The sequence below is a fragment of the Terrapene carolina genome, unplaced genomic scaffold, assembly GCF_002925995.2.
Source record: "Terrapene carolina triunguis isolate 2854851 unplaced genomic scaffold, T_m_triunguis-2.0 Scaffold96, whole genome shotgun sequence".
Lineage (NCBI taxonomy): Eukaryota > Metazoa > Chordata > Testudines > Emydidae > Terrapene > Terrapene triunguis.
The window spans coordinates 73,403,981-73,417,807 of NW_020664447.1; the positions used below are offsets into that span (position 1 = coordinate 73,403,981).

General features: G+C 38.6%; 1 protein-coding gene across 1 annotated transcript in view; it reads left to right on the forward strand.

Annotated features, from left to right (window-relative positions):
• The window catches only part of UBR7 (ubiquitin protein ligase E3 component n-recognin 7 (putative)), a 19,432-nt gene extending 8,407 nt beyond the window's left edge, over window positions 1–11,025 (forward strand). Inside the window, exons 7-11 of the mRNA XM_029911456.1 lie at window positions 2,138–2,325; window positions 3,010–3,141; window positions 3,548–3,710; window positions 9,579–9,640; window positions 10,855–11,025. Of these exons, the coding sequence (XP_029767316.1) occupies window positions 2,138–2,325; window positions 3,010–3,141; window positions 3,548–3,710; window positions 9,579–9,640; window positions 10,855–10,947 (638 nt within the window). The 3' untranslated portion in view covers window positions 10,948–11,025. The remainder of the gene's footprint in view (window positions 1–2,137; window positions 2,326–3,009; window positions 3,142–3,547; window positions 3,711–9,578; window positions 9,641–10,854) is intronic.
• The last annotated feature ends 2,802 nt before the right edge of the window (window positions 11,026–13,827 follow it).

A 13,827-nucleotide genomic window follows, 5' to 3' on the forward strand; every position in this document is an offset into this window, starting at 1 on the left:
GTTCTTTTTACTTAGACAAAAACCTCAGGCAATAAAGTAGCTTATGTGGCAACTTTAGGTTTTGTGCTTTATAAAAAAAGGAAGGCCTAATTCTTAAGTTTCATGAAATCTTATTTTTTTTAGTTTTGAAAGTAGTTTATAAGTGTTTTCTCACCGTAGGTATTTATGACAAATATTGCATAAATACTTGCCCCTAGGAGTTTACATTCTAGTCTAAATCAAAACTACTGAAAAGACATTACAACACTGGGGGGAGGTATAGGGAAACAGAGGTTGTGGGAGAGTTGTTGTTGGAGTAACACTGAATGGACCCTGAAGGGTGACTCTGCATCAAATGGATATGGAGAGTTCCCCTTTGCTCTATTTGGGATGTGATCTTTCTTAGGGAAAACAACTCTCCAGTTGTCTAATCAAAATAAATACAGTAGTCCTAGTGTTCTTTGCTGCACATTCTTCTCTTCGGGATTAGAAATAATGTAGGAGCTAGAAAGAAAGGGAATCATCTTCCCTTTGGGCACGACCGGGAATGGATCACTTGATGATTACCTGTTCTGTTCATTTCCTCTGGGGCATCCGGCATTGGCCATTGTCGGAAGACAGGATACTGGGCTAGATGGACCTTTGGTCTGACCCAGTATGGCTGTTCTTACGTTTAATTGCTTTGCTCCACAGCAGGTGGCTGGCTGAAGGTGCTTGTTTCCAAATGGTCGATTATATCAATTGCTGATTATGACCTGTTAGGTCATAAAAAGTTGGCTCCTCAGGATGTGTTTAAGGGGTTGATGTACAAAGATGTCATACATGGAGTCGTCTTGTAGTATAAATACATGACAATGCTTTTTCTTAGAATAGGTGTGGCATGGAGCATACGCTTAATTACACATCAAAGAAGTAAACCTGTTATATACGGGGAACCACATAGCATAGTTATATAATATGCTCTAGCATTGTGGTGCTGAGATTGCTTCACTAAATCATGAAGGAAGCTAGTGGAGGTCTATCTATTTTTATATCCACCAGGATTGCTTTGAAAAGAGATGACCGAGGCTTTTCTCTGGTAAAATAACTAAGAAATAAGGAGCAAATTCTGTAGCACATGCGCTCAGTGAAATGTTTGATCGCTTTGGTTAATATTCACTCACTCTAAAAAGTTATGTTGACAATTTCAGCTGTCCTGGTGACAAGCGAACTGAGTGAGGGAGAAACAGTGCTCTTAAGGAGCAGCAGTCATGTGTTTCACGCTCCTAAATTTGAGAGCATCTGCCACAGAGAGTTCCAGGGCTTGAGAGTGACATGCTTATGTATGTTTGCTTAATTTTATTTGTAATTGATTCATAATTACACTTTATAGATATATAGATATATATATATATATAGAGAGAGAGAGAGAAACTATGATTTAAACCAGTCTTTTTTGAGAAGCCTCTAAAATTGGGAGACTGTTGCATCGTCCACACAGAATATTGTTCCTTTTGTTTGTCTCAAAGACCTCTGTAAACATTCTAAAAGTGTATTTTATAATAAATTAAACATATTGTTCTTGGTTTCTTCTATCTGTTTGTCTGAAAAAATTAGTTTCAAGGGTATATTGGGAATAAAATAATCTAAAATAAGATTAGAGAAAGTACCTGGCTACCATCCAATTTTTTTCAAATACCAATGAATTTCAAAAACCCAAAGGAAGACTAGCATCCTAGGGGTGTTCAGCACTCCGTGAGGTCATGGTATTTCTCCCCCCCCCCGTTTTCGCCATTATTTTCCAGTAAACTAGGCTTTCAGGATGAAAAAACAATGAGGGTTTTCTTTTCTGCTTTGGAAGTGGGAAGGCACAACGCAGTTAATCAGTTGAAATCAGTCTTTCAGTTAATAAAAATAAACTTACTGTGACTTGTTCTGTAACACTATTTTTGCAGGAGGAGGCGTGGGGGGTATGAGGAAGCTATGATAAAAGATTAAGTAGTTGTGGTGTTTAATGAGATCATGGTGTCCCCAGACGACTCTAGAATATATCCTTGTTTTTATTGAAGTGTACAGTGCAGTTTGAGCACTTGTATGACCATTACAGTGTCAAAAGAAATTCTGAAACTGCTTTCTTTGACTGGCAAGCTTATGTTAGTTATGGATATACATTTTCTAGTTCCTACTGTGACCAAAGTGACCTCACTTGACGATGAAAGGATTGTGCTGAATGTCAAAGAAAGTGAAGAACAGAACAGAGAAATCAAAAAGGAAAGTGGAGGAGATCACCAAGCGAAGATCAAGGAGGAAGAGCAAGTAGAGCAGTATAATGAGCCATCTACTAGTTCTGGCTCTAAATGTCCAGAGGTAAACTACACATTTTTCTTAATGTTTTATGTTCCCTCTCTGCTTAGTGTGTGCAAAGCTCCTCTTTTGGTTCTGTGAATGGGAAACATCTATTTCATGCTCCCTATCAATACTTCATCTACTTAAATACTACTCAAAGTTTGTGTAATTATCCCAGCACAGCCTCCACTGCAGTAGACATGCCAGTAACTACTGATGTGAAATGCGTCAATTGATCAGCCAGTAGACGAGGAATACAGTATGCTCAGCAAAGATCTTCCATTCCTCTTTTTATGTCACCCCTTTTGTTGCTTGATCAGCCTGAGATCACTTCTAAATTTGTTTGCTAATATGGAAGTACCACCCACTGCAACTGTGCCATCAGGCTAGCTCAGATCTAATTTCTGAGCCCTTTATTGCTTTTGCATTGACTCTGATGTTGATTTGTAAGAAGGATAATCAATTAATTTAGCGTATGATGCCTTTTAGCAGTTTTAGCTGATTCTCCTGGGTATACAGCAGTGTCCTAATTCAAACTTTACTCTGAACATGCATTAGGGAGCTTTTTAAAAAACAAAACAAAAAAATCAAAGCAGGGGCCAGTATTGTAGCTAAGAAAAGGACAAACTGGAAAAAAACCCTAAATTAACCCCCTTTGAAATAGAATAGAAGTGAAAAATACTGACTTGTTTCATTTTAATTCAGACAGTTACAAAAAGCGATGAACCGGTGTGTAAGCTGCGAGAACTCCAGACCAAGCAGTCTCTGAAGAAGGATACCGCCACCTTTTGGCCATCTAACTGGCGGAGTAAATTGTGCACATGCAAAGACTGTTTAGTATGTATACATTTTTGTTTTCTGGGCTAACATTTACATTAGCTCCTTGAAGACTCTACTGAGAGAAGTCAATACATAATACAATTTTTAAAACTTCCTTGTTCTGAATGTAAATATCTACTGGAAAACATTCCACTAACCTAAGGAAACAAGTGTGGGTCTTATCTGATGACTTTCTCATCTTCAGTATTAATAGTATATAATAGCCTGTGAACATTTTGTATTTATTTACCTACTATCTAAAGTAAGCACAGTTCTGGAAGCATTCACAAGAAGTGGCTGAAATACTTGCTGATATAAAATAATGTGATAAATGTCATTTCTTTGGGAGAGGTCTTGAAAGGTTGGCAAATGGTCTGTAAAGTTTGTAAGCTGGAAAATAATAACTTTTACTTTTACTCTTCAGAAAATGTATTCAGAACTGGATGTCCAATTCCTGATTGATGAATGTGACACTGTCTTGGCCTATGAGAATAAAGGTACAAGTGACCAGGAAACAGACAGAAGAGATCCTTTAATGGACACGCTTAATAGCATGAACAGAGTCCAGCAAGTAGAACTCATCTGTGGTAAATATAATTTCATTTTGGGAATTCAGCATAGCATTTTAAATATATATCTTACCTAAAGGAGCTATGTAATAGATCTCCTTAAAAGGCAGCTTATAAGAGACTGTTTAACTAACCTCCAGAAACATTTCTGTAGGAAACCTTGAACGTTTTTGTCTTCAGCCTGTTGTTAATTACTATTTATATTAAGGAAGCAGATTTTGTAGAAACTTCTGCTTGTTTTCTAATTCAGCAGATCGGCAGTGGTAATTCCTTCCGAAAGTTGACATGTTCGTATTAGCTAGCTTAGTTTTCTGAGTTCATAGATTATGTATATATAGCATCACCAGCACAAATACAATTTCCCTGCCCTGCACAGCTGTCATAAGTAGATAATAGGCAGGGAAGGGTGACAGTGAAAAGCATGGGACTGAATGAGGAAGTCAAGCACTCACTTTAGTTTAGTTTAGTTTGCTTCTTATATGCATTATTTGTGGGGCGGGGGAATCGTCAGCTTCAGGGCAGATGGAATTTCCTGACAGTGTTCGGTTCCTTGTCTGTGGAGTATACCCAAACTCTGTTCCAGTGTCTATAGACATGAAGATGGAGGTACTTGAAAAATGGTGCACCAGTCCCTCAACAAGAGGCTGCACTATATCTGACATGTTTGAGCATTTCTGGGCCAATAAGCCAGAGTCCTCAGTCATAAATTAGGGCTCCTCCATGGAAGACTTTATCAATTGTATCAACTCATGCTCTTGCCACTTTTCTGAAGAACACAATGTGCCAGTGTGACTGTATTGTACTTCAGCAGAATCTGTTCTGCTCCGCTCCAGTGAACTTAAGCTAATAAACCCTTGAGGGTTTGAACAAATGAAGCTCACGTCACATATAAAGAACAGCTAGTACTGATGTATTAATTTATTCATAGGGCTTGATTCTCAGGTTTGTTTTGTCCTTAAAATACCTATTTAAGCTGGTTGGTCTAGGCACAGGGGAATTCCCTTATGTAGGAAGCATCTGTTAGTGATGTCAGGCGCAGGGGTGTTGGCAGAGTATGTGTCCATGCTTGGTTGTTCCTAAAAATCAGTGTGTTAGTTTTAAAATTTACAAGAACAGAACAAATTGCTTGATTCTTGCTCAGTTAATTCTCATTCAGAAAGGTACGGATTGCTTTATGTAACTTGCTGTGGGGAGGTACATTGTGAATCTGGTAAGGAAACAGTGGACTGAGCTGAAGTCTTGCCAAGTGCTAGAACTGGAATCTGTATCCCATGTTCTCTGAACCATCTCATTTAGTGTTGATAGCACTTTGCTTTCCGCACAGCCAGCTTGTCAGCCCAGGCAAGTGAGGCACAGTCTAACCAAGAATTTTTAAGAGCTGCACGATATTTTCCATAGTGTTTATTGAATTGATAAATATAGATTTATAGACAGTTAAGCATATATATTAAAAAGTTAATATAATTCCACAAGAAGTGCTTGTGATTTGATTTAAATCTGTCAACTCACTGTCCAGTAGTGAAATGCAATGCCAAAAAGTTAGAAGAATGTAATGCTGCATGAGGCTCAAATCTCAGTAAAGCTAATAGTGCCTCAAGAAGCTGCCTTGTTACCATGGCAATTTACCACACCAAGAAGTCAGTTTATAAAGGTGTTGCTATGGTAACCACTGTTGGAGGCCATGGCAGGATTGTAGCAGTTGAGGCCAGTTCTGAACTTGGTGACGTATGTTTGGAATTTGAGTTTTTAAAATTTTCAGTAATGGCTTCTGTAGAAAATGACATTGTGTATGACCTGAGGGAAAAAAAGATTTTCATTAATATTTCAAGAAGAGAGATGTTCAATCATTAAGGAAGGCAGAATAACACCAGCACTGGAGGTCTTGAAGAAAGAGGGGAAAAAACGCGTCAATTTCAGACATCTTGGTACAAAGTCCATAAATGGCTAACAGGCAGCGCTATGAGTAACAGATTATATTGTTGGCCCCGTTTGCTTCTTTCAACTAAAAAAAACATGTGGGCTAATGAAGGTTACTGTGACTGGAAAAATGTGTCACGTAGCACATCTATACACAGCTCATCACAAGAGCACATAAAAAATGAAGTTTCCTTGAAACGCTTAGAGCAGGCAAGCACTCCTGTAGATGTGTTGCTTAGTGAGCAAAGGCACCTTGCTATCTTAGAGCACAACAAGAAAGCCAGGAAGAACAGAGAGATTTTGAAGCGACTAATTGGTTTTATCTCGTCAGGAACTTGCATTCCATTACTGTTATGAGACGGAACAATCTCTCCATCAGGGTAATTACAGGGAACTTTTTGATTATTTTTTTCGTCATGACAAGAGATTGCATTTTTTTTGCCAATAAACATTCATCAATTTTTTCTGACCTATCAAAGAACATTCAAAACAAATTGATCGAATGTGTGGCTGAAGAAATAATATCCTACATTGACTGTGAGATTGAAGAGTGCAGCTTTTTTGCTTGCGAGATAAGTGAGAAATGTCAGTTGTTTCATCTAAGCCAGCTTTCACTTGTGTTACGCTACGTGGACAAGGGGCGGCAAACACAGGAGCGGTTCATGGGTTTTAAAAATGTCAGTGCAGATCGAACTGCAGTTGCTTTGAAGCAGGTTCTGGATTCAGTGTTGTTAAAATACAACTACAGAAGAAAACTTGTGTCTCATTCATATGATGGCACTGTAGTGATTACTGGTGAGCTGGGAGGTCTGCAAGCCCTAATTAAAAAAGAGGCTCCACAAGCTCTGTTTGTGCATGGTTTTGCCCACAAATTAGATTTAGTTCTCCAGCAAGGTGCGCAGTGTATTAAAGAAACCCGTGGCTTTTTTGCAACCTTGGAAGGCTTCTCCACATTTTTTACATGCTCGAGCAAACACAGTGAACTGCTGGATCGAATTGTGGGCCAAAGGATACCTTCCCTCTGTGCAGTTCGATGGATATACAAGAGCAGAGTCCTACATGCCATTGTCTCGGAAAGAGAGAAACTTTGCAAAGTATTTCAGGAGATTGTCAATGCCAGTGGTTGGGATGGAGAATCTGGGCGACAAGCCATAGGATACCTTACAAAACTAAACCACTTCCAGTTTCTTTTCTTGGCATACTCCTACGGTAATATCTTCAGCATCACTGACATTCTCAGTGATGTTCTTCAGAAAAAGGCTGTTGATGTAGATTACTGCAATTTGCAAGTTCAGTTAACAATCACAAGGATTGGTGATCTGCATAAAGAAGAGGAGTTCAAAGAAGTGTTTAATTCTGCAGCCACTACCCTCACTGACTTACCTTCACCTCCAAAAAAATGTAGGCTGGATTTGGAAGATGGATCCTCTGAAGATGGTCAGAAAATGTATTTACAACTATACAATGAAATCATTGATGACATCATTCTGCAGCTGTCTCTCAGGTTTGTAGACATAAAGGCTCTCCACTTCATTGAGCTGTCGGACTCATCAAGATTTCCAGCTTTCAGGAAACAGTTCCCCACAGATGCTTTTACCTCACTCTCCAATTCTTATGGCAGCTACTTTGATTTAGATCATCTCAAGAATGAGTTTGGTGTCATCTTCAAAGATGAGCAGTTTCAGAATCGTTCTGTTAGCGACGTGCTGCGCTTAATCAATTAAACTGGGCTCTGAAGTGCTTAAGGAAGTGTACCGCTTTTTTTGCTTAGTTGCCACTATACCAGCAACAACAGTGAGTGTGAAAAGAAGCTTTTCTTGCCTTAAATGCATCAAGACATACTTGAGCACAATGGATCAGGGTTGTCTCAGTGCACTGGCCACAATATCCATTGAAAAAGAACTGTTCTCTTTCCTGGAGAAGCAGCCGACCTGGTACGATGTTGTTATTGCATAGCTTTGCTTCAAAAAAAGAGTGATTGATCTTCACTATATGAATAAGGTAAGTTTACGTCACTTAATGGATGTCAGTTTCTTGCTATGACATGAAATTTTTGGAATGACTTTTTGATACTGTATTTTTATAGCAAATAGTCCACTAAATAATATGTGATTGTCAGGTTCTGATTTGCCAATTGATTATAAAACCTTTTTTTAAAGCAGTTTTCTAAGTTGTGTTGTTTAAAGTTCTAATGTTGCTGTGACGTTGTGCAGTCTACATGGTTTTATAAAAATATAATAATAAGTCAATATAATGTAACTGGGATAGATTTAGAGAAAATACGGTAATAAGTGATATAATGTAACTGGGATATGCTTCATGCAAAAGGTCTCTTGTAAGGTATCCTTACTAAGCTTATAATCTACTGAGTATGATAATCTGATTTGTATCAATGTACCACTCTTGTATTTAAAACTAGAAATATAAAAAATAACTCTGAGGGCCTATTGTAATTATGTAGAGTGTGGGCCATTAAGGATGGTTTGGAATCTTAATGACTCCTATTGTTTGCAGATGGCTGTATTTACCTTTGAGTCTTCCTGTATGTGTGTGTGCTGGCAAGTGAGTAATGAAGTCTTGCAGTGACATGTGATCATGTCACCTGAACTGGAATCCATCTTTAACCTGGTGCTTTTCCAGTGAGGGGGGGTGGAAACCCAGAGGGACAAAGGATTCCCGCCTTATGCAAAAGATATATAAAGGGGTGGAAGAGAACAGAGAGGGAGAGGAGCCATCATGGAGAAGCCCCTAGATAACACCTAAGCTGGAACAAAAGCTGTACCAGGGGAAAGAATTGTGCCCAGGCCTGGAAGGTGTCCAGTCTGAGAAAAACTTACTGAAGCATCTCTGAGGGTGAGATTATCTGTATTTAGTTTGATTAGGCATAGATTTGCGCATTTTATTTTATTTTGCTTGTAACTTACTTTGTTCTGTCTGTTACTACTTTGAACCACTTAAATCCTACTGTCTGTATTTAATAAAATCACTTTTTATTTAGTAGTTTACTCAGAGTATGTATTAATACCTGGGGGAGCAAACAACTGTGCATATCTCTCTATCTGTGTTATAGAGGGCGAACAATTTATGAGTTTGCCCTGCATAAGCTTTATGCAGGGTAAAACGGATTTATTTGGGTTTAGACCCCATTGGGAGTTGGGCATCTGAGTGCTAAAGACAAGCACACTCTTGTGAGCTGTTTTTGGGTAAACTTGCAGTTTTGGGACAAGTGATTCAGACCCTGGGTCTGTGTTGAAGTGGACTGGAGTGTCTAATTCAGCAAGACAGGGTGCTGGAGCCCTGAGCTGGCAGGGAAAACAGAAGCAGGGGTAGTCTTGGCACATCGGGTGGCAGCTCCCAAGGGGGTTTCTGTGATCCAACCCGTCACAGTTGCCTTTGTTTTTTTTTAGTTGATGGGATTATATTAGCCTGCACTCACTATGTCACTATATTTGAATGCATGAAAATGCTCATAGCAGAGATATGAGATTAGCTGAACAATGTCAAGTTACGTTTAGGACTTTAATAATAAGCCAGCATGTAAAATAATATGAAAATGTCCCAACTGTCTTGTTTATTTGGAAGTACTCTTCTTTTTCTTTCTCTGCAAACTGATTAATTGAGAGTGATCGTTTCTGTGTATTTAATCTTATTATAGCCATTATTATTCAGTGGGTGGGAGTGGATATAACTATTATGATTTGTGCTTCTCCTGTCAAAGTCACAAGCCACCATTACTCACAGCTCTAACAGTTAGCAACTTCTGCTCAAAGTAAAGTTATTGAGTAGGAGGACACACAGATTTAAGAACCACCTTAGGATAAAGCCTTCCCACAGCTCTTCATTAATTTATAATCCAAACTTGAAATCCATTTACTGAAGCAAGTCTAGTCAGTTACTAGTTATCAAGAGGAGATAGCAAGCAATCATTGAAGCAGACAGTTGAGGGTTTTTTCCATTTTTTTCTTCCAGAATACAACGACCTAAAGACAGAACTGACTGACTATCTCAGGCGATTTGCAGATGAAGGAACAGTAAGCTATAACTAAACAGTGTTTTCTAGAAAAAAATCTAAAGTTTTTTTTAAAAAATACTTATTTTATGACAGGTTAAAATTTCCATAGTTTTTTTGGGGTGTGGGGAGGGGGAAATAGGAGAATGAAGTAGAAATGTCACCTCCATTTTTGACTAAGAGTTGAGAAAATGCATGTGCTGTAAGTAAAGGAAAGGTTTGTTGAGAGACTGCTTGGGCTCTTTGTAATTGTGTACATAATGTCTGTTTATCTTTAGGCTCTTCTGTTCTGTAACAACCCATTATTAGCATATTAAAGTATTGATGAGTGCAGTTTATAAACAAAATAAATTAGTTGAATTTTTAATCTGAGACTTTTTGCATAAACATCTTTTTTGTCCTTTATCAGCCTCTCTAACATTTCTTAAAAGAGCAAGAACAGGTTACTACCACACTTGATCTATTCAATCATACTTTATCCAAGGCATTCACATCCCATTGTCAGTCAGCACTAGAATTTACACCTTAAACTTCCTTTGTACCTTCAGAGCCATGAGTTGTTGTTTTTTCCCCAAAAACTACCTCAGCTGAGACATTTTGGTACCATTTTTGATTCTGTTCCTAACTTGGCTGAAATACAGGCATTGTGTATGCAATTATGCAGTCTTCAACCCACTACAGTCCTACTGACATCTTTCATTTTTGTTTGTAGTGTTGCTGTAACAATGTTAATCCCAGGATATTTGAGAGTAAAGGTGAGTGAGGTAATCTCTTTTATTGCACCTACTTCTGTTAGCGAAAGAGAAACTTTCGAGCTTACTGTGTAAATGTGAAAGCTTGTCTGTTTCACTAACAGAAGTTGTTCTAATAAAAGATTCTCACTCACCTTATTTCACTTTGTAATTAGAGTTCCTGATAGTTCATAAGAGCTGGACAAGCATTTTATACTTTTCTAATATTTTCCTTCCTTTCCCTTGGGGCTGCTCTTTTTGCCATTCAGGGTGGCACGTGCTTTTATTGTGCAATTTATGCTTTTGCACGGGGTAGGTCAGGACCATTGTTCTTAACAAGTTGGATTCCTTGATACTGCTGGTGATGCAGTGTGTTTTGTGTGTGTTACAAATACTGTCCTGAGAAACTTCTCTCATGTAGTTCTTGTCTGTTAGGTGGTCCTTTTTCCAGATATGTATTTTATTGTACTAGTTTGTCACAACTTGGGTTTCATTTTATTATCAGGTTGTTAAAAGAGAGGACATTCAGCAATTCTTTGAAGAATTTCAGTCACGCAAGAGAAGACGGACAAATAGGATGCAGTACTACTGCAGTTAGACTGAAAAGGCTTTGACTCATAAGGACAAATGGAAAATCCAATCCATCCTTCAGTAAATAGAAGCTAATATTTGACCTCTTTCCCTAAATCCTGCTTTCCAAGAGGCCTCCTTCAACTCTGCTCATTCACTCTGTTCCATAAAATACTTCTTACTTTTGTAGCTTATACATATATCTAACTTCGTTACAGGTGCATTGCATAGCAACTTACCATGCAGATTTCAGACAGTGTCGGTATACTTAAGTTGTCAAAAGTTGGTTTTGTTTCAGAGGGAATGAATTGGTCCTTGTTAAAACAACTTTTGTGCCACTTTGTGTCCTTTTTATTCTTTGACCTGTTTCATTTTAGTATGTGTAGCTATATACCATACTAAAGATGGGGGCAGACAACGTTCTGTATTGGGAATAAATCTACATTGTATAGTGTTGCTTTGTTGGTCTGAATACTTCCATACTAACTCTTCTAGTGTAGTGGTACTATCATAAGTTTACAATACAAAGGCAGAGGGTTCTTATTCACCTGGAATGTTTAACCAGACTGATGGGCATAATTCTCTAAATGTTAAGGTATGTTTAAACCTTAGAGGAGAATCACAGCTTAAAAGTAGGGTCATTATGTGAACTTAAATTGCATTGTACTTGCACAGACTAACTCCGGTGTTGCTGTGGAAGTGTATTTTCTGGGTAGGAGGAGATTAAGGAATCATGGACTGGTCTTCCAGCAACAGCCTATGGCATTTTTTTCATTACTTTTTTTTAGAAAAACGTGGTTCATGTTTCATTGTACAGTCACATCTCAAATTAATAGAATGGCTGTCAGTTTTATCCTCTCACTAGAATGCAAATGGAATGATACTAGTAGGTTACAACCTAAGCTTTTGGGGGTTTTAAAAACTGACCTATCTTAAGCTGCTCTAGTTTTTAAATGTTACAGAAAGGAATACGTTAACGTAACATTTTAAAACCTATTTGCTGCCATATAAACTTGTGACCTTTTTGGAACCACTGTGGTAGTTATTGGACATAAGACTCAAATCTACAGCTGAAGTCCTTAAAGCAAAACTTAAATATCAGAACTTACATGTTAGTTTAAAACCCTCAACTGAGATTCTTGAGAAAATTTTTACATTGGTTAATCTTAAACTACTAGTTGATATGTATAGTACTTGAAGGGCTTGTATTTTCCCCAGAGTCTGCTTTTACATCAACCATATTGCTTTTTATTTTTAAACTTGTCCTTTACTATTCTTCCCATTATTTTGTTTGACTGCCTCACTTTGCAAAACCTAGTTTTGTCAGAAATACTCAGTTAATTGGTTTGTTTTATGCAGATATGACAAGTTGCTTTTAAAACTATGTTTCTGGGTACTGTATATGCTCTTTTTGTAGAAATTGTTACTGGAGTTAGATATGCAGTTCTACTCCAAAAATGATTCCGTAAAATTTAAATAAAATTACTGTTCAGACAATCTGCATGTCATAGTTGCTTTTAGAATTACTGTTGTGCAGTTTAGGCTTTGTGCATCCAGTCCGAACAGTAAATCTTTCAACCCAGGAATAAGGCTCTGGGTGTGTATATGTTTTTAGCCAAGTTCCTGTATACGGTCATGAGACTTCCACTGTACAAAGAAACTAGAGGCAAGGACAACAGGAAGGAAGATAAACAGCTGATTGGAAAGTAACTATGTACCTCATCCAATCCTACTCAAGCAGTCACTAAGCCCAGAAGGTAACAGCATCAAGTAAGTGTACTTGGTTTTTAAATAGCAACTTCAGACTTTGCCCAAAGGGAATATCAACCAAAGCAAGCAAGTGCATCTTACTGAAACAAACACTAGGGAAGACTTGGATTTCCCAGAACCACGGTGCCTTTAACCAAGAGCTTTTTGTAATGGACGTCTCTTTAAACGTTTAAGTAGCAAAACAAATCTGCAATACTCGCAGAACAGATCTTAGCCCTTTTCCTTACAGATGAGATACTGGCTTCTGAGGTGCCTGACTCAGTTTAAATAAAACTTTCCAGAGAATGGACTACTTGTGAGGTCTTGCACTAGTATTTGTTAGAACAATTGGCTGATCAACATAAGAAATATGACCTTGGGAAAGCTTGGTGGGCAAAATGAAAACTTTCTTCCTGGTTTAAAAAGAAAAAATGGTTACCTACCTTTTGTAACTTTTTCTTCAAGATGTGTTGCTCATGTCCATTCCATTCTAGGTGTGCACGCCCACATGCACATTTGTCGGAGCCTTTTGCCTTAGCAGCATCTGTAGGAGCAGCAGTGGCGCCCCCTTGACTGCCACGCTCATGCGTCGGTATATTAGGTACCACTGACACTACACCCTTTCAGTTCCTTCTTGTCGGCAACTCCGACAGAGGGGCAGGAGGGCGGGTAATGGAATGAACATGAGCAACATCTCAAAGAACAACAGTTCCAAAGTTAGGTAACTTTTTTTTTTTTTCTTTGAGTGCTTGCTCATGTCGATTCTATTCTAGATGACTCACAAGCAGTATCCTTGGAGGTGGGCTTGGAGTTCAAAGTTTAGTGGCTTGTAGTACGGGCCTGCTGGCTAAGTGCGTAGTGGGACGTAGGTGGCCGCCCTACAGATGTCCTGGATAGGCACTTGGGCTAGAAAAGCTGCCGAAGAGGGCTGCGCCCTGGTCGGGTGGGCGGTTACAATCACCAGGGGTGGCACCTTCGCCTGATCATAGCAGTAGCAAATGCAGGCGGTGATCAAAGGAGAAATTCTTTGAGTGAACACTAGGCGACTTTTCATCCTGTCGGCCACCGCAACGAACAATTGTTTCAACTTGTGGAATGGCTTGGTCCTTACAATTTAGAAGGTTAATGCCCTCCTAACATCCTAGGGAATGCAGCCTAC